At 34.9% G+C, this 24503-nt stretch overlaps 3 protein-coding genes across 3 annotated transcripts; all 3 read left to right on the top strand.

Moving 5' to 3' along the window:
- Positions 1 to 1430: 1430 nt before the first annotated feature.
- On the top strand, positions 1431 to 6973 carry LOC121247249. Its single transcript, XM_041145625.1, has 14 exons — positions 1431 to 1708; positions 2223 to 2301; positions 2402 to 2603; positions 3264 to 3338; positions 3460 to 3576; positions 3769 to 3797; positions 4119 to 4232; positions 4496 to 4610; positions 4708 to 4898; positions 4996 to 5112; positions 5331 to 5411; positions 5545 to 5783; positions 5925 to 5964; positions 6166 to 6973. The coding sequence occupies exons 1-14, from the start codon at positions 1674 to 1676 to the stop codon at positions 6748 to 6750; spliced, it is 2019 nt and encodes a 672-aa protein (XP_041001559.1). The 5' UTR covers positions 1431 to 1673; the 3' UTR covers positions 6751 to 6973.
- An 821-nt stretch (positions 6974 to 7794) lies between these two features.
- LOC121245765 (LIM domain-containing protein PLIM2b-like) lies at positions 7795 to 10445 on the top strand. The gene is made up of 5 exons (XM_041143621.1): positions 7795 to 8168; positions 8628 to 8727; positions 8863 to 8894; positions 9353 to 9442; positions 10012 to 10445. The coding sequence occupies exons 1-5, from the start codon at positions 8034 to 8036 to the stop codon at positions 10297 to 10299; spliced, it is 645 nt and encodes a 214-aa protein (XP_040999555.1). The 5' UTR covers positions 7795 to 8033; the 3' UTR covers positions 10300 to 10445.
- Positions 10446 to 11539: 1094 nt separating this feature from the next.
- On the top strand, positions 11540 to 24251 carry LOC121246242 (K(+) efflux antiporter 2, chloroplastic-like). Its single transcript, XM_041144336.1, has 21 exons — positions 11540 to 11772; positions 12088 to 13839; positions 14272 to 14455; positions 14554 to 14644; positions 15242 to 15378; positions 15476 to 15535; positions 15688 to 15807; positions 16560 to 16628; positions 16991 to 17056; positions 17672 to 17761; positions 18236 to 18340; positions 18420 to 18548; positions 18833 to 19042; positions 19679 to 19828; positions 21509 to 21562; positions 21695 to 21753; positions 22293 to 22359; positions 22432 to 22608; positions 22726 to 22782; positions 23630 to 23704; positions 23822 to 24251. The coding sequence occupies exons 2-21, from the start codon at positions 12185 to 12187 to the stop codon at positions 23945 to 23947; spliced, it is 3681 nt and encodes a 1226-aa protein (XP_041000270.1). The 5' UTR covers positions 11540 to 11772; positions 12088 to 12184; the 3' UTR covers positions 23948 to 24251.
- Positions 24252 to 24503: the final 252 nt, after the last annotated feature.

Here is a 24503-nt window from a genome sequence, read left to right as displayed (position 1 = left end):
TGGCCACGAAAGAGTGATTTGTTCTTCGGTGAATGTCTTTCATTTTACTGCTTGGAATCACGTGTAAAGATGTGTTGAGTTGAAAAAGATTGTGAGTCCTACGTATAAAGAGATTTTGAATTGGAATGAGTTGAGTAATTTAAGAGTTGAATGTTTAGATGTTAAATTTATCTTAAAATTAGACTGAACTGAGTTAATCTAAGTTTCATACGGGCCTAAGTGTTTCACAATCGGAGACATCACCATCTTCTCCTTCCTCTGTCTCTCTCTGTGCGACTGAAGGATTCTTCGTAAATAGACGGGTACAAAACTAGCAGTTATTAGAAATTAACTGTACAATAGTTGTAAGTATACATTAAAATTAAATTAGAATATCGCGTATTTGATTATCTTTTAATTACTCAAAATTGTTAAATGTGGGCAGATATTCAGGCCGTATTACATGTTTAAATTCTGATAAATATCCGAATTAGTGAACAGTCTTATTAAATCAAGAGTAATGTTAAGTATAAATTTCAAATAAATAAGTCAGAATAGTTTTTTTTTAACACTTTCTTAGATAAGATCTATTTTTTTTATAAAGGCTTGTCTATTTAAACATTGTACAAAAATTAAGGCTAGATGAGATGACCCTATCTTGTTCACTCTATAATAGGATTCACTTGACATGCCCTTTTAGGTCATTTCACCGTAAGGGTAGCCAACTCTTGCCATCCCTTGGGTTGATGGGTAACCTAAGATCAAGGCCTTTCTTTTTTCTATTTTATTAATTTTGATATTAGTTGTTTGAAAATGAGTTAGAAATGAATTGTAAATAAGTTGTATGTGTATCATTACATCAAATTCAAATGATAAAATAATAAAATTAGAAACTCAATAATAAAATTAGAAAATGAGGACTCCTTTTATATTTTGACAGTTTTTTGAAAAAGGTAATTACTTAAATTTTATTATTAGTATACACTCACTTGTGATGAAAGGATATATTTACAATTATAAAATATAAGTACTCAAGATGAAAAAAAAAAAAAATTGAAATGGCCAGGAAGGGAATTGAGAATTAAAGAAATAAAAATTTTATTTACAGTCATTTTTATATAATTTTAATGTGATTATATGCGTTATTTTTTTAATATAAAATAACTGTTTTAATAAATTTTAACAGTAAAATATGAAAAAAATATGTACAAATGACTTTAGAACTTATTGAGAAATAGTGGAGTAGGTAGCCGAATTTCTTTCTAACCAAAATTAGCCAATCATGAAACGAAAGATGGGCTCAGCTAAGAAGGCTAATAAGGTAATTTCCAGATCGAATTTCAGTTGAAAATCTTCACCTTTATAACGCATAGACACGTTACAGCGGCAGTGACTTTACACCTTTGCTTTGTTGGTGAGTTGGTCTCTCTTTCAAGCACAGTAAGATAAATTTCTGTAGGCTCCTTGTTTTCAATTGTATCTGCCCAAAACATTTGAATGTTTTATACGATGTTTTTTTTTTTTTTTTCTAATGTTTTATACGATATGCTTACTAAAGGATAACTAGTGCTTGCACAAATGAAAAATTGGACCATTTGATTGCTAGTTTGTTGGAACGAAAGGCGTGTTTTTGACCGCTAATTGATGGGTTTTGTATGAAATGGATATTCTGAGCAATTTCTGGTGATATTTTGATGCTGAGAAACTTATGGGCTATGGTGGTGGAAAGGTTCTCCAAATGTTCATAATAAGTTGGACTTTGATGGGTTTACAAAATTTTGTAAACCTTGCGTTCTTCGGGGATAATTCAGTGACCAGTGTGTATTACGACAATGGAAGTTTTTCTTTTTGATTTATATGGTTTTTAGGATCCCACTCTTTGAAATTTGGCTGTGGTACGAGCAGGAATTATTCAGTTCAAAAAGTTGATTCTTTAGTAATAATAAAGCTTGTTGAAATCGTATTCAAATTTCAAATAATTAGACAAGACATCATTGTAAGTTATGTTTGGCAGTTGTCCAATTATAGAGCTTGTGCATATTAAAGTCACAAATCAATACGTTATCTACCAGTGGCACAGATTGTTTTCTATCGTGATTTCACTTTCCATGGAGAAAAGGGCCTAAAAACATTGATATATGTCATGTTTCAACAAAGCAATCCAGAAGAGTCCGTCTTCTTAATAAAGTTGCATTAGATGGTGGTTACTTGGGCATGACATCTGATCACTAATTTGCTAGCAGGTCCACCTTTCTGTGGGGACTTCAGTTGACAATGGAAAGCCAAGACAGAGATGAGATTCATAGATGTGTGATCAAGCTGGTACTTTTCTTTCCTTTCCCTTCAGTTTCTTTCACTTTCAGTTGTCTTTTATCAGGCATTCAGATGTAGAGGAATGCTGATTATGTTGACCTTGATGCAGAGAGTAAATCCTCAAAAGCGAAGGGAGAAGGTTTACATCGGCTGTGGAGCTGGGTTTGGAGGAGACAGGCCATTGGCAGCTCTCAAGTTACTTCAGAGAGTCAAAGAGCTAAACTATCTTGTACTGGAATGCCTAGCTGAACGGACACTTGCTGATCGATATCAAGTTATGGTTTCTGGTGGTGATGGTTATGATTCACGAAGTATGTCTCCTTTTTTTCAATAGTAATTTTAAGGTTTTCTAGCTCTGTGATGTTTATGTGAGTTACTGCCATCAAAACGGGAAGGGAGCATACAATTAATTAGAAGCACCCAAATATAGTTACCTTTTCTTCTGGTGATAACGAAAACTCAATGGTTCATTAGCAAATTTTTTGGCTTTATGGTGTTTAAATGTCTGGTTTATGTCCCTACTGCGTTGCATAAGTTTGGACTAAAGGTTTCTATTTACAGCCAAGTATAGCTATTGAGAAGCCATTAAACCTATTTACTACTTGTCTAGACTTCCTGAGAAAGCAAGTTGCTAAAAAGTTCCTTCTTCTATATATTCATAAAACTATGGCTCCTTCATGTGTTTTCCTTAATTTGTTATCCACTCTAAATTGAAAAATGAAAAGAAAGACATCTTAAACAGCTGTCCCAGAAATTTACACCTTAAACAGCTGTCCCAGAAATTTTCTTACTTATTTATGGAAACATATTAATTTTTATTTATTTATTTATTTAGTTTTATGTTTTGCTTTTGTTACGTTGATCACTTCAATCCAGTTTTGTGATATATGGTTTGCACACATTTCGTTCGTTAGAACTTTTCAATGACTTTCATTACTTATGAAAAAATGTACTTTTCAATAATTTGACAGTTTCTGATTGGATGTTTTTGCTGCTACCTCTGGCTATGGAGAGACGAATATGCATAATTACAAACATGGGTGCAAGTAAGAGGCTACTATTACAATCACTATGCAAGTTACATATCACTTCTTTATTGTTTGGACAGAGTATCTATTTGATCTGACTTTTTGTCCTTTGAATCTTACCTGTCTTTTTCCTGGAAAGTGGATCCTTGTGGTGCCCAGGAAAAAGTTTTAGAAATAGCTGGCAGCCTGGGGCTTCGTGTCTCTGTCGCCGTGGCTCATGAAGTTATTGACACAAAATCTGGTATTCTTGGTCACATAACATAAGAGGTTGCTAAAAGAATGAAATAAATATTTAAAATCAACATCAAGCAATCTTCATATCAATTGGGATCAATTATGCAATAAAATTGAGTATCATGCAGATTTTTTTATTGTTTTTTCCCCTTTATGTTTTGATGCAGAGATTTATAACTTACAGTAGAATTATTTTCCTTGTTTATCCATTCAGGTTCAGAGAAATCGTATTTAAGTGAAGGTGTAAGAATCTTGTCTTGTGTGTACCCTTATTTAAATTTGATGTTTATCTGCAATTTTTTAGAATTATTTTTTGTTTCAAAGTTTTGTTTCCATTAGATGCTAGCCACTTAATCCAAGGGACCCTTTGATTGAAATGTAATGCTTGCGTACTTGTCAAATTACATGAAGGATGTAAACTATTTTTCATGAACTATCTATCAAATTCTTAGAACGAAAAACTTGATGCATGGCAGTTTATTCCCTTTCCTTTTATTCTCCTGCCCCTTTTTTGTAATGCTATCTGTAAAGTTGATTTTGATATTTTTTTCATAATCTATGAAGGGTGTTAGCACGTATCTGGGAGCGGCTCCAATTGTTGAGTGTCTAGAAAAGTACCGGGCAGATGTGATTATTACGTCCAGGGTTGCAGATGCTGCCTTATTCTTAGCGCCAATGGTATGCGATTTGATTCCTTCCTATCATTTCAATTCTTCTTCTATGCCTTCTTTTTCAAGGAATTAGTAGCATGTTGATATATGTAATGAAATGTATTGTAGTCGTACCATATTTATTGCTAGAGTATATAGTAATTTTAATTTGATATGTCAATAAGACTATACAACACTGTGGATAAATTGAGTCCTCTCATCATGTTGATTTTTCTGTTTTATGATATACTCTCGGATGGTAAGTTGAATGATCAAGCTGGTATATGTTAGGTTTATGAACTAGGTTGGAATTGGGACGACTTAAAGCAGCTAGCACAGGGGTCTCTAGCTGGCCACCTACTAGAGTGTGGTTGTCAACTCACAGGAGGATATTTTATGCACCCAGGTGACCTTCTCTTTTAGCTTGATGATAAAGGTATAAATGAAGTTCTTATATGAATTTTATTTGATTGCCATAATGTTTTTCATTGTTTCTATTTCAGGAGACAAGTATAGAGATATATCTTTCCCCCAGCTCCTAGATTTGTCACTTCCTTATGCTGAAATCAGTTATGAAGGAAATGTATGTGTAGCAAAGGCAGAAGGCCGCGGTGGGGTATTAAATGCCAATACTTGCGCCGAACAACTTCTTTATGAGATTGGCGATCCAAGTGCATATGTCACACCTGATGTAGTAAGTTAGACCTTTGTTTACGACCAGTTTTCATAATTGCAGATATGAATCAGAAAAAAAAATGAAAAGAAAGTTGAAATTTTGTCCTTGAACACAGATAATTGATCTTCAGGATGTTACGTTCCACCCATTATCAAGCTCTAAGGTTCTCTGCAATGGAGCAAAACCATCTGCTGCGTTAGTGCCTGATAAACTCCTGCAGTTGGTTCCAAAGGTAGCTGTTGTATGCATTATTTCCTTTTGATTATATAAATGGTAAATATTTATATAATCGTAAAAGTAAAACAAGAAATCTATGGTCTGTATTCGAAATTATCTGATGCTTAAGTGCAGACATCTTCTTGAAATAATACTGCATATTAGAGATGCCTACTCCCTTTGTCCTTAGGATGTTACTATTTCCTCTGAGTTCCTAACCTTTTCTAATTTCAGGACTGTGGATGGAAGGGATGGGGAGAGATATCCTATGGAGGATTTGAATGTATTAAACGTGCTAAAGCTGCTGAATTTCTGGTGGATAAGCTTACTACCTTTGTGTGGGCCTCTGTTTTAAAGTGTGAATTAAATTGAATCTGATCTATCAGAGTGACACTCACTTTATTGATTGCTGAATTTCTGTGGGAATGTTCCTTTCAAATTTTATTAGGTGAGATCATGGATGGAAGAAGTATTTCCTGGGGTTAACCATCGTATACTTTCTTATATAATTGGACTTGATAGCGTGAAGGCAACCAGCATTGATGACAGTGCTTCACGGGGGAAAGTTAGTGAAGATATTAGGTTACGTATGGATGGCTTGTTTGAGTTGAGGGAACATGCAATCCAATTTGCTAGAGAGTTCACTGCTTTATATACAAATGGACCAGCTGGTGGTGGTGGCATCAGGTCAGTTTCTTACCAGCTTGAACATCCATTTTCATTTCTAGGACCTGTTGATTAAGAATAATTTAATGTGTGACCTTGCTACCTATGATAATGATTGATTTGTTAATTGACATGATTATTCTGCATTTTTACTGAATGCAGCACTGGACACAAGAAAGAGACTGTTCTTGAGAAGCAATTGGTACTCTCTCTCTCTCTCTCCCCAACTATATCAGTTTTTTATTGTTATCTGCAGCTCCTAGGATCAGGGATTGTTGAACCAAAGCTTGTGATACTCTTCACCAAGCAAATTAAATTGTCAAATATATTGGGTAATGGGTCAAAGATATTCTTCATATTTTCTGATGTCAGGAAAGTAGTGATAAAATGTTTCCTCTTTCAGGTTGATCGTGAACACATTCTATGGCGAAGTGGAGTAAAACAGACCCTAGTAATAAAATCTGATCATGACCAAGGAATTTGCTCCAAAGATCTTACAAAAACCAATGTTTTGCATGAATATTTGTTGCCACCAATGGATCATGCAGACACCGACGACTTTTGCTCAGATGTATCATCTCCCAAAATCATCCTCTCCCCTGCTCCATCTGGCCAGAAGATTCCACTCTATGATGTAGCACATAGCAGGGCTGGTGATAAAGGAAATGACGTGAATTTTTCCATCATCCCACATTTTGCTCCAGATATTGAGAGGTTGAAGTTGATCATAACACCCAAATGGTTAAAGGAAGTAGTCTCAACCCTTCTAAGTACCTCTCCATTTCCCAATACAGATGCCAAAGATACGAACAAATGGATCGATGAACATGTCAACGTGGAAATATATGATGTTAGGGGAATTCAATCCTTGAACGTTGTGGTCCGAAACATTTTAGATGGCGGTGTCAACTGCTCTCGGAGAATTGACCGACATGGAAAGACCATCTCAGATCTCATACTGTGCCAGCGGGTTGTGTTGCCTCCCTAATTGGCTGGTTAGCATGGTTTACTCTCATGGAGTGCATAACTTTTCATGTTACCTTCATTCCTCTCTATTTTCAGCATATAATATTACGTTGTTAAACCTTGTCATTAAATTGAATGTAGTGAAACTTTGGAGTTAGTGTTTGAATGTGTAAATACATTGGCTCAGTTATTTCTGGCTATTTATACTTTGTAAAAGTGCAAATAAAGATGGAACATTCACAGAAGCTGCTCTCTTATCATAGTTTTGTCCCTCTTTCTTAGATCAAATGCAACTACTTCAAGCATCCTCACGACCGGACATTCCTTCTTTCTTTCATGCTAATCGCTCGTACTTTTTTAATTTAGCCATATATGGATTACATAAAATCAATCACACAAACTGGCGTTGTTTCATATAATTCGTCAGATTGTAAAATTACTTTTATTGTAAAGTAGATCTAGCGGATCACATGAAACTACATTAGTTTGTGGGATTGCTTTTGTATAATCTATTTGTGATTATAACATTCGATATTGCTCAAAGAAATTATATTTAACCGAATAATTATCAAGCAGTTGCGAGTATGGGCATGTAATACTCTCAATTACTTTGTATAAATAATTTTTAATGACATAATAGTTAGAGTTAGTCTACATACAATCTCCAAATGGGGACTGTTTATACAAGCCCATACAGTTATATTTAAAAAAAAATTTAAAATTACAATAATATCCTTTTTAAAATGATCTTTTTTTCCCTTTTACCGCCATTCATTAATGAGATTACACACGTAGTCCTCCATTCAGGACTGCAAATAGAATTTCTCTAATATTTAATAAGAGATGCGATTACCAAACCATTCATTTTCTGGGAATAATTGTCTATGTTTAGCTAACTTAACCACCAAGGCACCGAATAGCAAAAACAATTGGCTATAAACTTTTCATCCCAAGATTTTTATCAATATTGAAAAGGTCAGAGCACCAAACCTTCTTTCACTCCAACTCATTCGGATTGTCCATAATTAGAGAGCATTAATTGCCATCTTTTCCTCGTAAAATTGGGATCTCCAATCACTTATCCACCATTCACTAACACCATAACAATCTGATATAAACAAAGTGTTGTTTAAACAAATCAATGACTTTGTTCACTTTGTCTGAGGTATTTACTTGGGTTTCTTTCTTGTGAAGTTTCCCTTTCATCCTCAGACAACCTGAACTAATATAGCAAAAGAGCTTTCCCAAGGTTGAGGTCTTGCCTGAAAGGGAAAAGCATAAACAGAAAACAAAAAACAAAAACAAATGGCATTCACAGGAACTCTGGATAAATGCAAGGCTTGTGAAAAGACTGTCTATGTGGTTGATTTGATTTCTCTTGAAGGATTTCCATACCATAAATCCTGCTTCAAATGCAGCCACTGCAAAGGATTTCTTTCGGTATAATATCTTGGATCCTTTCCCCTACCCTCTGTTTCATTAATCCTCAATCTTTCAATGTTATCCTTTTTAAAGTTCTTGTCTGAGTTCGAGAGTCTCGAGTGGAGAAAGATATACACATAAAGTGAGCCCTTTATAACATTTATTGCTATTCGGGGCGGGATAAATATTGTAAGGTCCACTTCATGTATTTCTTCTCACCCACTTGTGGCTCTCAAGTTCAAACTTTAAAGAGTATCTTAATCCGTCATTTCTTTCCTAGAGCATTCTTTTCCCTGCTGATCTTCCATTGCTTTTATCTTTCTTTTGATACATGTTTGTATTTTTGGGGGAAACATTGTTACTAAGTTCTGACTTTTGTGATTCCAATGTAATTAACAAGGTGAAACTTGGTGTATGTTCTTTGTACACACATGCATGTCATGATTGTTCTTGTAATTCTAATGATCCTATAAACAGATGAGCAGCTACTCTTCCATGGATGGCGTCCTGTACTGCAAGCCTCATTTTGAGCAACTTTTCAAGGAATCAGGCAATTTCAGCAAGAATTTTCAAACATGTGAGATTTTTCTTCCCAAACCTTTTATGTTTTCATTTTTTTTTTTTTTTACAAAATTTATAGGCGACATTTTGCCTTGCTAATTCAAGTAATGTTTCCTAACAACATCATGTGTATATTATGCTTCAACTGCAGCAAAATCTTCTGAGAGGCAAGGCGAGCAGCTGGTACGTTAATAACTCGTTTTGATAAATGCTACATCTACAAAGAGATATTCTAAAAAGTTATTTTAAAGACTCGTTTGGATAATAAGATGAGATGAAATTCTTAAAAATTATTTTCAGGGCTCGTTTTAATATTATTATTGTTTTGAGATTTGAAAAAGTTGAATTGTTTATAATATTTTGTGTGAGAATTTAAAAAAGTTATAATGATGAGATGAACTGAGATGAGATAGTTTCTGTATCCAAACGAGCCCTATAAATTTATATAGATTGACGTCGTCTGTTAAATTGTAATTTTTTTTTAATTGTAAAACAGATTTTGTTGCATATTATATCAAACCGTATTAGTCTGTGAAGTTTATGTCACTTTTATATGTTAAAACTTATCAGTTTCTGAGAATTTATCAGTTATTATTATTTTTATTTTATGACAATAACATGAGAAATTTGATCTTTTGTAGACAAGGGCTCCAAGCAAGCTCTCTTCCTTGTTTTGTGGAACACAAGACAAATGTGCAACTTGCTCGAAAACGGTGTATCCTCTAGAAAAGGTTGGTTATAATTACTTAAAAGGTTGTTTGCTTGATCAGCATGGGTTGTGTATTTTTAATCTCCATTTCTTTTACTTTTTTTTTGGGCTCTACATTGTAAGATTTTCATCTAAATCACATATCCATAAAAGAAATTTTAAAAAATTACAATATTCATTGTATTAGTGTTAAGTTTTATTTCAAGAGATTAAGCTAATAAGAAAATGTAAATAAAATATTATATTAAATAAGTGATTGTTCTAAAAATTTTATTTTTATTAAATAAAAGAAAATGTCCATTACAACTGATCAAAAGGCAAATGAAATTAAATCTCTTGTAAATAAATCATAGCTTGAAGGTAAGTTCTCTCCTTTTTATTTTATTTTTAGCAAGATGATCATAAAGATGATATCTATTTCTGTTATAAATCAAATTATACCATATAAATAGTACGTGGATGTTGTATTTTTCGTATATTAGCGGCCTTCAAGCAGGAGGATTTTTCAAAGTCGAGATAGTTGGTCTCCTTGAACAAATTATTAACCCTTTAATTATTGTTATTGTTGCTTTTTTTGGCTTTACCCAATAGGTGACACTGGAAGGAGAATGCTACCACAAGACATGCTTTAGGTGTGCTCATGGAGGGTGTCCTTTGACACATTCTTCATATGCTGCTCTTGATGGAGTTCTCTACTGCAAGCATCATTTCTCTCGACTCTTCATGGAAAAAGGAAATTATAACCACGTTTTGCAAGCAACCTCACATAAGAAGAATGATCAGCTGACTCCGACGCTGCCGCCTGAAGCAGCGGATCCAGCGCCAAAGCCAGAAGAAGAACTCGAGGACAATAGTACTACTACACAAGAGCAATCCTAGAATACACTTTGAATTATATTATTATGGTTAAAACATGGGTGCATGTATACCCTTTTTGCATTAATTCTTGAAACAATTATATGCCAACTTAAACTTTGTTCGCAGAATATAATTTCGAGATTCAAAGCTGATTTCAAAAGTTATAATTGACGTCTTTAAATTAAAAAAAAAAAAAAAAAAGGAGTGGAGCAATGTGTTCATTCTTGTTTCATGTTAGTTCTTTTGTTGGGAAATTATCATGATCAAAGTGTTGGCAACTTGATCTTTTTATCTCCTTATTGATCTTCTTAATTTGTTTCTATGACGTTAGTGATGAAAAAAAGCCTCACAAACTTTGTATAAATGAATATAGGGACCAACGGCTATTAATTATAAATATTAATTGCTCTTTATTTAATAATATTAAAATTGAGTAAAATTAGTAATTTAAGTGGATATATAATTATTTTTATTTTATTAGTTTAACTTTTTTTTTTGGGGTGTTGGAATATATTTGTAAAGATATTGGCTATGTTTTATTTAAAAGTAATGCTACGTATGAGTCTACAAGCGTTACACGATCGTTTTGAAAAAAAGTAAGGTTTATTATTAAAAAATTAGATTTGTTTATACGATTCTATATTTACTCACTTCTTTTAAAATGATTGCACGATATTTATACAATTGACGACTGTAAATATCATTTCTCTTCATTTAATACTAACATAACATAAAAAAAGAATACTAACACATATAGTAAGTGAATGATTTGGCTTTGTAGCATTATATGATATCCGATTCGTGATACCATATAATGCCTTCATAATTTAGGTGCCTTTAGATAGTGAGTTGAGTTGAGATGAGATGAATTGAGATGAAAGTTGAAAGTTAAATAAAATATTATTATAATATTATTTTTTAATATTATTATTTGTTTTAAGAATTAAAGAAGTTGAATTGTTTATTATATTTTATGTAAAAATTTAAAAAATTTATAATAATAAGATAAAATGAAATACTCTTATTATCTAAACAGGGCCTTAGAATGAGTAAACTTTATTATAGGCATGAATTTCCATCAAATGAGAGAAAAACTTGGAATTGCACCATGGGATGATGTTACACGCGCACCAAGTGCGCGTGGGAGTAGTAGGATTTCTACGGATATTCCTCGAGTACATCGACTGGTAATATTATAATTCCTGAAGGTCATTTCTGTAAAATCACTTAACTTAAAATTAGTCCACCAATGAGCATGGTTTTTCAGACAACTCATTTTTCTCGGAGTTTCTTACCTTCCAAACAAACGGCGAGAAAGTACAGAGAAAGCAGTGCCTAGTGTGAGAAACTATATTCATTTACTGCGAAGAAGAAAAGTTCAATGATATAAGGTCTAATCGATTTGTTCTTAGTTGCTTCATTTTCCGCCCGTAACTTCCGAACAATCCGCCATTGATTTTCTCGGCTCGATCCCAAAGTTCTTAATGATGATCGGTTAGTCCATCCATTCATACACATGCCTACGTACGCAAAGATTTTTATATACATGTATTAATTATTTTCACGCTGTGAGCATTACTGGTGCTCATGGCTAGCAGCTTAAAATAGTGCCAATTTTTATTCTATCACATTCATTCTGGCATACAAAATAACATGTATTTATGAGCCTATGTGTGTACGCAACATCCCTACGCATATTTTCGCGGTTCTAGGGTTGTTGAAAATCGGTTTTATACGGAAGTAATGAGGACAGGATTCAGTTTTTTAAAATTTATATTTCATTTTTTGAATTTGATTCTCGTTTACCAGGTACTTGAATACAGGGTGTCGTATGTCTGAAAAGTATTTTCGAGTTTGTATGAAGATTTTTGCACCGTAGAGTAATCTTCCACAAAGGTTGAGAGATATGGATTTTGCTTGTAGTTTTAGGCAGCCGAAGGTGTTCCATGGCTGTGAGGATACAAGCTATAAGAATTTGTATCGTTTTAATTCCCATTCGCAGTTTAAAAGCCGAGGTTTTGGCTGCAACTTTATGGGTAATTCGAGAATTATTTTGAAGCCGCATTTAAGTAAGAAGTCAAAAGAAATTATTGCTTCTAGTAGTTCCAAGAACTCAACTAGGGTTGACACTGGTGACTTTCATAGTCCATTTTGGAGTTCAAATTTGAGATGGTCTTTCTTTTGTAATGACAATTTTTTTAAAGGGTCAAGAGCAGTTTGGACATGGTGTCAAAGTAATGATTCTTTAGCATATGCTAATGAGAATGGTCGAAATGTGGATTTCATGGAAAGTAGTGATGAGAACTCAGGAGTTGATGGTGGCAAGTTTAGTGGTTCCAGAGAAGAAGAGGGGCAAGGAGAAGAAGTGGAAGTGGAAGTACCTAGCGTGGATGAACTGAAGGAATTATTGCAAAAGGCAATGAAAGAACTAGAAGTTGCACGGCTCAATAGCACTGTTTTCGAGGAAAAAGCTCAGAGGATATCGGAGGCTGCAATTGCCTTGCAGGATGAAGCAGCAAATGCTTGGAATGATGTTAATTCTACCCTTGATACTATCCAAGAGATAGTGAACGAAGAGTGCATTGCCAAGGAAGCTGTTCAAAAAGCAACAATGGCTCTTTCATTAGCTGAGTCTAGGCTTCAGGTGGTGGTAGAATCGTTGGAGGTTGCAAAAAGTGGAAATAATTCTTTGGAAGATTCCGGAGAGCGTGATGGGGAAAATAATAATATTAATGAAGAGGAAAAAGCGCTTCTAGCTGCTCAGGAAGAGATTAAGGAATGTCGGGAGAATTTGACAAATTGTGAGGTAGAGTTGAGGCATGTACAGAGTAAAAAGGAGGAGTTGCAGAAGGAAGTTGACAGGTTGAATGATGTTGCAGAGAAAGCGCAACTCAATGCCTTGAAAGTGGAGGAGGATGTGACGAATATTATGCTTTTAGCAGAACAAGCTGTTGCCTTTGAACTTGAGGCCACACAACGTGTGAATGACACAGAGATTGCATTACAGAGGGCAGATAAACATCTATCTAGTTCTTATGTTGATCCTTCAGAAACGATCCAAGGACAGGCTGTGATTGACGAGGCCGTGATTGAGGAGGAGAACACAGTCCAAGGTGTTTCTGGTGATGTTTCTGTTGAAAGGGACAGTGATGTGTCAACTGATGGTGATTCCTTTGTTGTCAAGCCTTTACCAGATAGTCAACCTGGCAAAAGCAATCAGAGTTCTGAATACTTGAATCAATCTGATGATCAGAGTGATCATGAAAATGGAAAGTTAACTCTAGACTTACCTAAGGAAGCTGAATTAGAAGCAGAAAAATCAAAGAATGTGGTTCAGACAAAAAAGCAGGACATGCAGAAGGATTTGACAAAGGAGATGTCACCCTTTAATGCTCCCAAGGCATTAGTGAAGAAATCTTCTCGCTTCTTTTCTGCATCGTTTTTCTCCTTTACTGTAGATGGGACTGAGTTGACACCATCATCAGTTTTCCAGGGTCTCATGGAGTCTGTGAGGAAGCAATGGCCCAAGCTAGTTGTTGGGTTGTTGCTACTTGGAGCAGGGTATGTATAACATATGCATGCTACTTCAACGTTTCAATTATTATTATTCAGTCTGTGTGCATGAGTCATCTGATCTAAATTTCTGTTTCTGAAAGAATAATATTATTTTCTTTAGGAATGTTATGTGTCACTACTAAATACAGGTTTTTCCCCTAATAATTGGTCATTTTAGTTTTATCGACTCTTTACATTTCTAGTTTCCGATTTGTGAATTTCTGTTTTTTTTTATTTCTTGGGTCATGCCCTCTTGGTGTTGCCAGAGAAAGAAAAAAAAGGAAGGCAGGCAGTACTTGAATGCCTTAAATATTATAGATATTTTCTTTTTCAGTTTTTCAGATGGACAATCCTGTGCTTTAATTTTTTAATGAGCTTTTTATAACTATTATAAAATTTTGCCTTCCACTGATCACAAGATGCTGAAATATATCACAGGGTCACCTTCTATGCTAATCGAGCTGAGAGGAATGCTCTGCTGCTGCAACCTCCAGAGGTCGTTGGCACTAGTTTTGAAGCTGGTATAGAAGAAGTCTCCTCAAGTGCAAGGCCTCTGATTCGACAATTACGGAAAATACCTAAGAGAGTCAAAAAACTAATTGCTCAGCTTCCGCATGAAGAGGTATGCCATTGTATTTCCCTGCACTACTTCCACCTTTTGGTCTCAAGTCCACATGTCTACAACTTTTTGATCTGATCATGTAAACAATTATTTCTTAGGTGAATGAGGAGGAAGCTTCCCTCTTCGACATGTTGTGGTTATTGCTTGCTAGTGTAATATTTGTGCCTATATTTCAGAAAATTCCTGGAGGTATTTGAATTCCTATATACTTTTAACTAGCCTTGAACTTTGTTGTCAATGTAATGATGTTGCAGTTGTAGATGTTTTCAGAATTTGAACTCATTTAGGAGCATGATCATGGTCAATGGATGTGCTTAGAAATATTTTTTTAAAACAATTTATTCAATTGGTCGATTCTAACAGATTTCAATGGCTTGAATAGCCATGATTTTCTTGGATTGCTACACATTCATGCATAGGTGTCACTCTTGTATATGTCCCGCGTACTTGGGCTAGGCTGCTTTATATCATCAATAAAATTCTTGTTTACTAAAAGGTTATGTGATCACATATCATTGAACAGAACTCTTAACCAACAAACTATCAAGAAGGTTTTTCCATTCTATATATCACTTTCCTTGTTTGCCATCTAGTTAGCTTTCTTAAACTTTTCCAGAAATGTTTTTGGTGTAAAAAATGTTTCTGGTTCTTTATACACCTGGCCATCATGGCATCAACTGCACCTATGCTACTGGTCTTTTTTTTTTTTTTTTTTTTCCTAATTTATGATCAAAGTTTTCTACAGTGTTTCATTGATGGTGTATATTTTATCTGCTGTAATTATAGGAAGTCCCGTTCTTGGTTACTTGGCTGCTGGGATCTTGATTGGGCCCTATGGCCTTTCCATCATTCGTCACGTGCATGGGACAAAGGCAATTGCTGAGTTTGGAGTTGTTTTCTTATTATTCAATATTGGCCTTGAGGTGGGGTTTATTTCTATAAAATCTTGCTGTTCTATCTTTGTATTTTATCTGTTCTAATGAAAAGTCATTGACTGATATTTTGAACTGGATATTTTAGCTCTCTGTTGAAAGGCTAAGTTCCATGAAGAAATATGTTTTTGGTTTAGGCTCTGCTCAGGTGATTGAAAAACTTCATCTTTTATGGGTTTTATCTGAGTTTAGTTAGTGCCTCTTTTTTTTCCTTAATTTTTTTTTATAAAACTTATATTTCTAATGAAAAAATCACGTGTTTGGTTTACCTTTGACTCTTAATATGCATAACAAATGCAGGTTTTGGTGACAGCAGTGGTGGTTGGTTTGGTTGCCCATTTTGTTTGTGGGCAGACTGGTCCTGCTGCAATCGTCATTGGGAATGGCCTGGCTTTATCATCCACTGCTGTTGTATTGCAGGTAATGTTGTAGCTATAATGAGCATTTTTGGCTCCCACTTCTAAGACATTCCCGTTTCCCTGTACTAGGACACCAATTTTACCAATATATAAACCTCCTAAACCAAACATTTCACCAATACGAAATATTCTTAAGTATCTAATACCAGAAAATAGACTCATGTATTCTTTGAATCGTGTTTCACCTTCAAGTATTAATTACTTCTAAAGTCTTGCAAAATCTTCAAAAACTACCTGTTGGACTTGATCCATGATATTACGATATGTGGCTAATCACAGCTTCTTATGACACTTGTTGACCATGTCACTTAGGCTTGTTTGGAAATAGTTTCCGTCCCAAAATTCTCATCTCATCTCATCCCATCTCCTTCCCAAACATCACTCAAACACAAATGCTTTCAAACTAATCATTACAACTTTCTCAAACTTTCAAACAAAAAATAAAAACCAATTCAACTTTTTCAAATCCCCAAACAAAAATAATATTAAAAAACTATATTCTAATAATATTTTAACTTTATAATATTTTTTATTCAACTTTTTCTCTCTTCTTTCCCAAAACCCCATAAAACATTAACTCAAACTATCTCTCTACTATTCACAAATTATCTTACTATTATTCACAAATTCTCATCTCATCTCATCTCACTCCCCAAGCTTATTTATCTTTATGTCAGTGAAAATGGCAGGAATCCATAAGTTGATATTTTATCAGTGGATAAGTGAAGCAAATCTTGTTGACCTCCTTTGCAGGTGTTGCAAGAACGAGGTGAGAGCACATCACGCCATGGACGTGCTACATTTTCTGTCTTGCTTTTCCAGGTTGGTTTTGAAAGTATGTTTTAAGAAGCGCCTTGAAATAAATGTCTCGAGTTAGATATTGCAGCTCTTTTATTCAGATGATATTCTGCCTGAACTGCTTCTTGTTTGCTGATATACACATTGTTGCTTACCATGCCATGTGCCTCTATCTTCACAATAAGCAAGGAGGAAAATATGAAACTAATATGTAAAGAGGCATAATATTAGTATTTAGCTCCCATAAAGCCTTTTTCTTGATAAGAATATCCATTCCTTCTTGTTTTTCTCTTGGCTGCACTTTGCCCTTCTAAGTTTATCATAATTTTTGAGAGAAAAATAGGGTTTCAAGAATAATTGTTTCCTTTTTTTTCGGTTTCTTACAGGATTTGGCTGTTGTTGTTTTACTGATACTCATTCCTCTTATTTCACCCAATTCATCCAAAGGCGGGGTAATATTTTCTTTTCCTTGGGTTTTCTTTTTTATTATTTGATCACATATGGTGATGAATGCCATGAATACTTATTTTCTGAGGCACTGCCAGTACTTATTCATTACTCAAACATGATCTGTGATCATACTGGTCAAAATAGCTATTCTATGAACTGTATAAGGGCCGATGGTACTTGAAACCCTACAGATGTTAAATCTATTAACTTCTGATAAAAAATAAGTTAATCTGTTAACTGTAAAAATAGTAAACATTAGTGTTGCACTACAGATGGACATATCACTTTGTTCAATAAAAAAGAGTTCCATATTATCATGCTGCACTTTCCCTCAGAAGTTCCTTGGTACTGCATCTTTGTTTCATTATTTAGGGAACTAAAGTCTTCCTGGTGTTCTGTTTTAGTAAAACGTGTTAAGATTACAGGAGTTATATGCAGCCTTTGGCGGTGCTCTAAAGACGATCATTTAATACAGAATAATTTGTTAATTCTTCTGAGTATAAATCTGGTCAATATTTACTTATAGTTGTGCCTATTGTTGTTTGTTATTGTCATCACTATGGATTCTTGTGCCACTTATTCTGTCATATGAGGAAAAATCATCTTTTGCCTATCAGGTTGGCTTCCAAGCCATTGCTGAAGCTCTTGGACTGGCTGCTGTTAAGGCAATGGTTGCCATCACTGCCATAATTGCCGGTGGACGCTTGGTACGTTTCAGACATCTTTGAGATTAACATGATCCTGGCCCTACTTTTCATTGGATACTTCTGACCATATAATTACATAGAATCTGCTACGGCCCATTAAGTGCTAAGGTTTAGAATTAATGTTGTGGTCAATGATATTATCAAAGGGGATCATGATAAAGCTTCTGTGTAATTTGTATGGGTATTTGGGGTTTATCAGTGATATATAGAGTAGAGTCCATTTCTAGGTTACCGATGCCGTAGTGCTTAAACTTATGCTCACAGTTGTAAGAAGAGAAAAAAGAAAAGAAAAGAAAATAATACTCTCTTTACTTTCGTTTTTGTGTCCTTTCATAAGATGTCTGGGGTTTTTTTCTCTCCTCTTCAATGGATTCCATCATTATCTCTATGAAATTTGATAATATGAAATATAGCTTGTGTTCCGTTAAATTTCCTTTTAGGTGGTCTGATTTTCCTTTTCTGTGGTTTTTGCAGTTGCTTCGACCAATCTATAAACAAATTGCAGAGAATCAAAACGCAGAAATATTCTCTGCCAATACACTTCTTGTTATTCTGGGGACCAGTCTACTTACAGCGAGGGTATGACTGCCTTTTATTATTTGTTGTTCTTATATTCTCTCTAAGTAACAACTTTATCCTTTTCTCCTCCTTAGAACAGGCTGGACTTTCAATGGCATTGGGAGCATTTTTGGCTGGATTGCTCCTTGCAGAAACTGAATTTTCCTTGCAAGTTGAGTCTGATATTGCTCCATATCGTGGCCTTTTGTTGGGTCTCTTCTTCATGACGGTATGAACATTGGTGTTGACATTTGTTAAGATCTGTTTTTCTGTTCTTAATTCTCCATAAACACTGTTGTATTTGATAGTAAAGCCACTTGTTGACCACTTATTTTAGATGTTCATTCATAAGGGAGATTCTAAATATGAAAGTCTTTGTTCGCACTTTTGAATTCCAATGGGCTAAATTCGAGAAATGTCTCCAGTTTAATATCTGAGTACCATTCATGTACAGTGTAATAAGCAGTATGATGTTGTCCATGTGTCATTGATGGAAATCTTTGTGGTTGTCAGGTTGGCATGTCTATCGATCCAAAACTTCTTGTTTCAAACTTTCCAATCATTAGTGGGACATTGGGACTCTTGATTGGTGGCAAGACCATATTGGTTGCTCTAGTTGGTAGGCTTTTTGGTATTTCAATTATATCTGCAATAAGAGTTGGTCTTCTTCTGGCACCGGGTGGAGAATTTGCCTTTGTGGCTTTTGGTGAAGCTGTTACTCAGGTTTTTCTTCTTATAAACTAGTAGATTTTTGCTGCAAGACTTAGACGTTTGCATTAAACAAATTGTTCTACATTACCATATTTATACTGTATGATTTTCTGTCAACTTATACTTCTAACAATTCATAGCAAGCAACCTTCTCCATTATTTGGTCTGGCTCCTAGATGATATTTGGTATGGTTATTTAAGGTGTTTCGTCTCATTTCTGCCAGAGAATACAAATGGCTAGACCATAGACATTCTGCTGAAATAGTTCAGTTTTGGAAATATAGATTGTTGTCATTTTCATGATTATCACTAAGGTCATGTTTGGGTAATGAGATGAGATGAGAATTCTGTGAATAGTAGTGAAATGGTTTGAGTTAAGATGTTTTATTGGGTTTTGGGAAATGAGAGAGACAAAGTTGAACAGAAATATTATAAAGTTAAAAAATTGAAAGTTGTAATGACGGTAATGATTAGATGAAAAAGTGGAAGATTTGAAATTGAAAAGTGTTTTATGTTTGAGTAATGTTTGGAAAGGAAATTATGAGTAATGTTTGAATTCTCATCTCATCTAAGTTCCCAAACAACCCCTAATTCATTTTTTCCCATTAGAAGTGAGTACTACATTTCACTACCTGGTGTTTTCTGCAGGGTATAATGTCTTCTCAGCTATCATCTTTGCTGTTTCTGGTGGTGGGAATTTCGATGGCCATCACACCTTGGCTAGCTGCTGGAGGCCAGTTAATGGCCTCTCGCTTTGAGCTGCATGATGTTAGAAGTTTATTACCCGTTGAGAGTGAGGTAAAATGTCTGTGAGAACTCACTGCTATTGGTTGTAAATATTAAGTGTTTAAACAGCTAGTGATATCCTGGGAAGGCATTCTCACTTTTAGTTTACAGAACTTTATATATTATCGCTCTTCATAGTTTACAAGTGGAATATATACCAATGTTTTGAATACCGTACCGGACGCCGTACCGGTCAAGGCACTGGAACGAAATATTTCGGTACCGGTACCGTTTCGGGATAGCGTTTCGGGATAACGTTTCGGAATAGTCGATATATGAATAAATTATATTCTAAAATAACAGTCTATATATAAATAAATTATATATAAATACATATATATATATATATATATAAATTATAAATAGTCTAGTCTGAATTGGGGGTTAAAAAATAAGCTTGTAGTTTGAAAAAATGAAAAAAAAAAAAAAAAAAGGCCGAAATATCGGCCTGTACAGGCCAAAATTCAGCCCGGTACGATCGGTATTTTGGCCGGTACGGAACAGGTATAGTACCTGTACTGCCCGGACGGCCGAAACGAAAAATTTCGGCTGTACCGGCCGGTACGGTACGAAATTTAAAACACTGATATATACTGGATTTTACTTGTCAGAAGTGCAGTCATAAAAAATCCATGTGGTGACTGATCATTATTTTTTTTCCATCCTGATACATTATGAATCTTCAGATGCTCAAGAAGATGAAATAAAATTCTGTTCATGCAAGTTAACTATTTTTTAAGTATCAAGGGAGGGGCTAAATAATGGAGAATAGACAGAGTGGTCATATTTTAACAGCATTGCAGTGGCGTTGATTTATTCATCTCCTAAGTGCCTTTCTATCAAGGCCACAGATTTTTTTTGAACTCTATCTACGGAAAATTGTGCTCTCTTGCAGTTTCAAATGTAGTTGGCTGTTGGAAGTCACTAGAAAGTGATTGATAATCTGAAGGTGCATATAATGTGTTTAATTTCCTTCTTGGCTTGCTGCCACTCTAAGTTGGATACCAAAATAGATTTAACTTATCAGAAAAGTGCATCCTTGCGTTCTAAACACATGGTATATTGGTATTGAAGTTTACATGTGAAAAAAAGTGAAAGAGGTTTTACTTCCGCATGAAGTCTGTGCACTTTAGCCAGTTTGGTTTGAACTCCACTTATAAATGAATAATTGTTTTGGGAGGCTGGTCAAATTTAGTTTTCTGATATGTGGTGGTAGGGTGACATATCCAACTTTCTAAGGGTAGTTTCCTTAATTTATGAGGCCTGCTAGTGGCACTCACTGGCCAGTTGTGACTGTTGTGCTCTGATTGGTAAATGTGCCCCAGCAGTTGCTTGATATGTGCATGTCCTGGGGCCTGTGTTTGATGTCTCTCCCATTAAACATGTGACATTTCGATTTCTGTGCAAGTCTCTGGCACTTTCCATCATTTAAATTTTATGGCCTGCAAAACATTTTGGTATATTGGTAAATTTTCTTTGCATTTCATATGATTATATATTCTTTTTGTCGTTACTTTATGTTATTTACGAGTACAGTTTTCTGGCACTAGAGGCAAATATACTCTTATACGTGGGATTGCATATATGGTGACCGCAAATAGCATATTATTTGCCCTGATCTTTATGTGATGTATCATGGACACAGAAATTATATGCATATGTTCAGTAATTAGTCTTGATTTATTTTTCCAGACAGATGATTTGCAAGATCACATCATCATTTGTGGATTTGGACGAGTTGGCCAGGTGTTGTAATATTTTGGAGGTCCAGTTAAATAAATTCATAAAAAATCATTGATACGCGAAGTGAATTTTTACATAACATATGTGCTTTTGTAACAGTAGTATCTTGTTTCCTTCTGCTTCTTTTGGCTCCAGATCATTGCCCAGCTTCTTTCAGAGCGATTGATTCCTTTTGTTGCTCTCGATGTGAGGAGGTAACTGATGGACTTTTAATCTCTAGCACGTATTTCAATTATTGCTCTTTAAGTTCAGGATAATTAGTTCTATGATAATATTCTATTATTAGGATGTGCGAAAATATGGTTGTCCTTTCACTTTGGAAATGCCTGCATCCAAAATATTGCAAAAGTAGCCTTCATGGTCAACATGTTGATTCTGAGAGCATGGATTTTACAGTCTACAACAAGTCTGCATGGCTCAGTTCATGTTGGAGTGTTTTTTCTTTGTCAATGACATCAAGGGGAACTCAAAGGCCATTCAAAAAAATGAATGCTACAATAATTTGGTGTCAAAAGAAAATTATTGCTATGTATATGACAAGGAGTGACCATCTTTGGAATGCTCATTTTTCTTCAAATTTATCTCTTGAATATCCCATTCTTTTAATCTTTATAAGAAATCTTACTCATCAAAACAAAAAAACATCTTTATAAGAAATTTGGTTAAAAGCAACTTCGAAAGGAAAAGCTTAAAGGTGATGTAATTTTTTGCCCTTGTTGTCTGCTGTCTTCAGTGATAGAGTGGCAGTTGGACGTGCCCTGGACCTTCCTGTGTATTTTGGAGATGCTGGTAGTCGAGAGGTGTGGCAAACTTTATGGAAACATGCTTACTTGCAGGTTTATTATCTGACTTGCTTTATACTGGGTGACTAGGTCCTTCATAAAGTTGGTGCTGAAAGAGCATGTGCAGCAGCAGTAACTCTAGATACCCCTGGTGCAAATTATAGAACCGTTTGGGCTTTGAGCAAGTATTTCCCCAATGTGAAGACCTTTGTCCGAGCTCATGATGTTGATCATGGCCTTAATTTGGAAAAGGCAGGGGCTACAGCGGTATGGTGTCTGCTGCACGCTATTTATCAATTAACAAAGTATATAAAAGTGGAAAAATAATTGTAAATTTTCAACTTTCCTTGTTTTGAGAACTCATGCTGTGAAGAAAACTTGCAGGTGGTCCCAGAGACCTTGGAACCAAGTCTTCAGTTAGCAGCTGCTGTTCTTGCTCAGGTATCTAATTGATTGAATCTGTGGTCCGAACAGGACTTATTTTTTCAAAACTTGTGATTTGACATGTTTTTAGTATTGTTGAGTGATGGCATGCATTGTGCAATCAACTGGGTGACGGCTAGTTGTGTGCAATTAAATCGAGTTGCATATTTGATAATTGAAAGGGAAGTGTTTAGTTAATCCTTTGTCATCGAATGAGCATAGATTCTGCCATGTAAAGGAGCTGTTGCCCACGATTCTCACTGTACATTGTTTGGGAATTGAGATGATCTTATCTTATCTAAAAACTTTTCATAATTTCCCTTCCAAACATCACTCAAACATAAACACTTTTCAATTTCAAATCTTCAATTTTTTCATCTGATCATTACCTAATCATTACAATTTTTCCAAACTTCCAAACAAAACACAAAAAACAATACTAGTTTTTCAAATTCAAAACAAAAATAATATTAAATAATTATATTCTAACAATATTTTAACTTTATAATATTTTTATTTAACTTTTTTTCTCTCATTTCTCTATACCCAATAAAACATCTTAATTCAAATCATTTCACTATTATTTACAAACCATTTCACTAGTATTCACAGAATTCTCATCTTATCTCTTCCCAAACATGCCTTAAAATAACTCAGTTTTAAATGGAACATGTATGATGCTTTTTTAATAGGTTGAGAAGGGGAAGAAAAATAGAAAAACCGTAACTTGAAACATGGAAGGGAGGAAAAAAAAATCTACTAGCATTCAGCCCCAAACGATCTTTCGAAGATGAATACTAAATGTTTTCGTTTTGGCTAGCATGTTTCATTCATATTAAACTCTTAGCTCTTTTGTTTCCTTCAGGCAAAACTACCGGCGTCCGAAATTGCAGCGACGATCAATGAATTCAGGTCCCGGCATTTGTCGGAGCTGACTGAGGTAATATATTTTTCCAAATTTAAATCAATACAATAATGGTTGAGAACCAGGTCACTTTTATCTCGTTTTGAGCCAAAATATAAGGGAGACTTGCAAGTTTATGGTCTATTTGTGCAGCTATTGTGTCAAAATACGGGAAGTTCTCTCGGTTATGGATTTTCTCGAGGCGCTGGTAGACCCAAAACTCAATCCTCAGATCCTTCAGACGAGAACCAAGTCACTGAAGGGACGCTGGCAATATGAACAATATTGAGCATAAACCAACTAAAAGAAAAAAAGGAACATGAAGAACTTTGTAGCGGCTTACATTTTTGTTTTTTGCTATAAATTGTACATAGACATCCTGGAAAAAGAAACAAAAAGGAAAAAGGGACCTACATAGATATGCTTTTGCATGGATTATTCCCTTTTTTTTTTTTTTTTTTTTTCCTTTTCTTTTTAAATTTTTGTTGTTTTCCCATGCTGGGGTAAATTTTGCTAAACTCCATTGTTAATGTTTTTGTGTAGACAAACCTTTCTATAATCTACACTACTAATTTCTAGTTCATCAGACCAACACATGATTGGGAAGTGGATTTGGTTTGGTTTCTTCTTTTTCAGTCTCTTGTATTCTCTTGGGGTGGGAAAGATAAAAACTGTTGGACCTCCCTCTAGAAGAGGGAAGTTCAACGTTCGAAATTTTTATCTTAGGTCTCTCCTAAGAAGGTCCTCCTTCATTTACCAAAGGTAGGGATAACTATCTGCCCTATATGGGCGGGTAGTCAGGAACCCACCCCCACCTGCCACCGCCCGTCCCCTA

This window comes from Juglans microcarpa x Juglans regia, chromosome 1S (genome assembly GCF_004785595.1).
Source record: "Juglans microcarpa x Juglans regia isolate MS1-56 chromosome 1S, Jm3101_v1.0, whole genome shotgun sequence".
NCBI lineage: Eukaryota > Viridiplantae > Streptophyta > Magnoliopsida > Fagales > Juglandaceae > Juglans > Juglans microcarpa x Juglans regia.
Note: the sequence above shows the minus strand (reverse complement) of the source record. Positions and strands in the feature narration are given on the sequence as shown.

Excerpts from the sequence above, each read along its gene's own strand:
- LOC121246242 (XM_041144336.1), top strand. The coding sequence starts at position 12,185 with ATGGATTTTGCTTGTAGTTTTAGGCAGCCGAAGGTGTTCCATGGCTGT. Across the intron at positions 19,829-21,508 it reads TATTACCCGTTGAGAGTGAG|ACAGATGATTTGCAAGATCA; the intron begins GTAAAATGTCTG and ends TTATTTTTCCAG. Across the intron at positions 21,754-22,292 it reads GTTGCTCTCGATGTGAGGAG|TGATAGAGTGGCAGTTGGAC; the intron begins GTAACTGATGGA and ends TGCTGTCTTCAG.
- LOC121245765 (XM_041143621.1), top strand. The coding sequence starts at position 8,034 with ATGGCATTCACAGGAACTCTGGATAAATGCAAGGCTTGTGAAAAGACT. Across the intron at positions 8,169-8,627 it reads ACTGCAAAGGATTTCTTTCG|ATGAGCAGCTACTCTTCCAT; the intron begins GTATAATATCTT and ends TCCTATAAACAG. Across the intron at positions 8,728-8,862 it reads CAGCAAGAATTTTCAAACAT|CAAAATCTTCTGAGAGGCAA; the intron begins GTGAGATTTTTC and ends CTTCAACTGCAG.
- LOC121247249 (XM_041145625.1), top strand. The coding sequence starts at position 1,674 with ATGCTGAGAAACTTATGGGCTATGGTGGTGGAAAG. Across the intron at positions 1,709-2,222 it reads TGGGCTATGGTGGTGGAAAG|GTCCACCTTTCTGTGGGGAC; the intron begins GTTCTCCAAATG and ends ATTTGCTAGCAG. Across the intron at positions 3,577-3,768 it reads ATCTGGTATTCTTGGTCACA|GTTCAGAGAAATCGTATTTA; the intron begins TAACATAAGAGG and ends TTATCCATTCAG.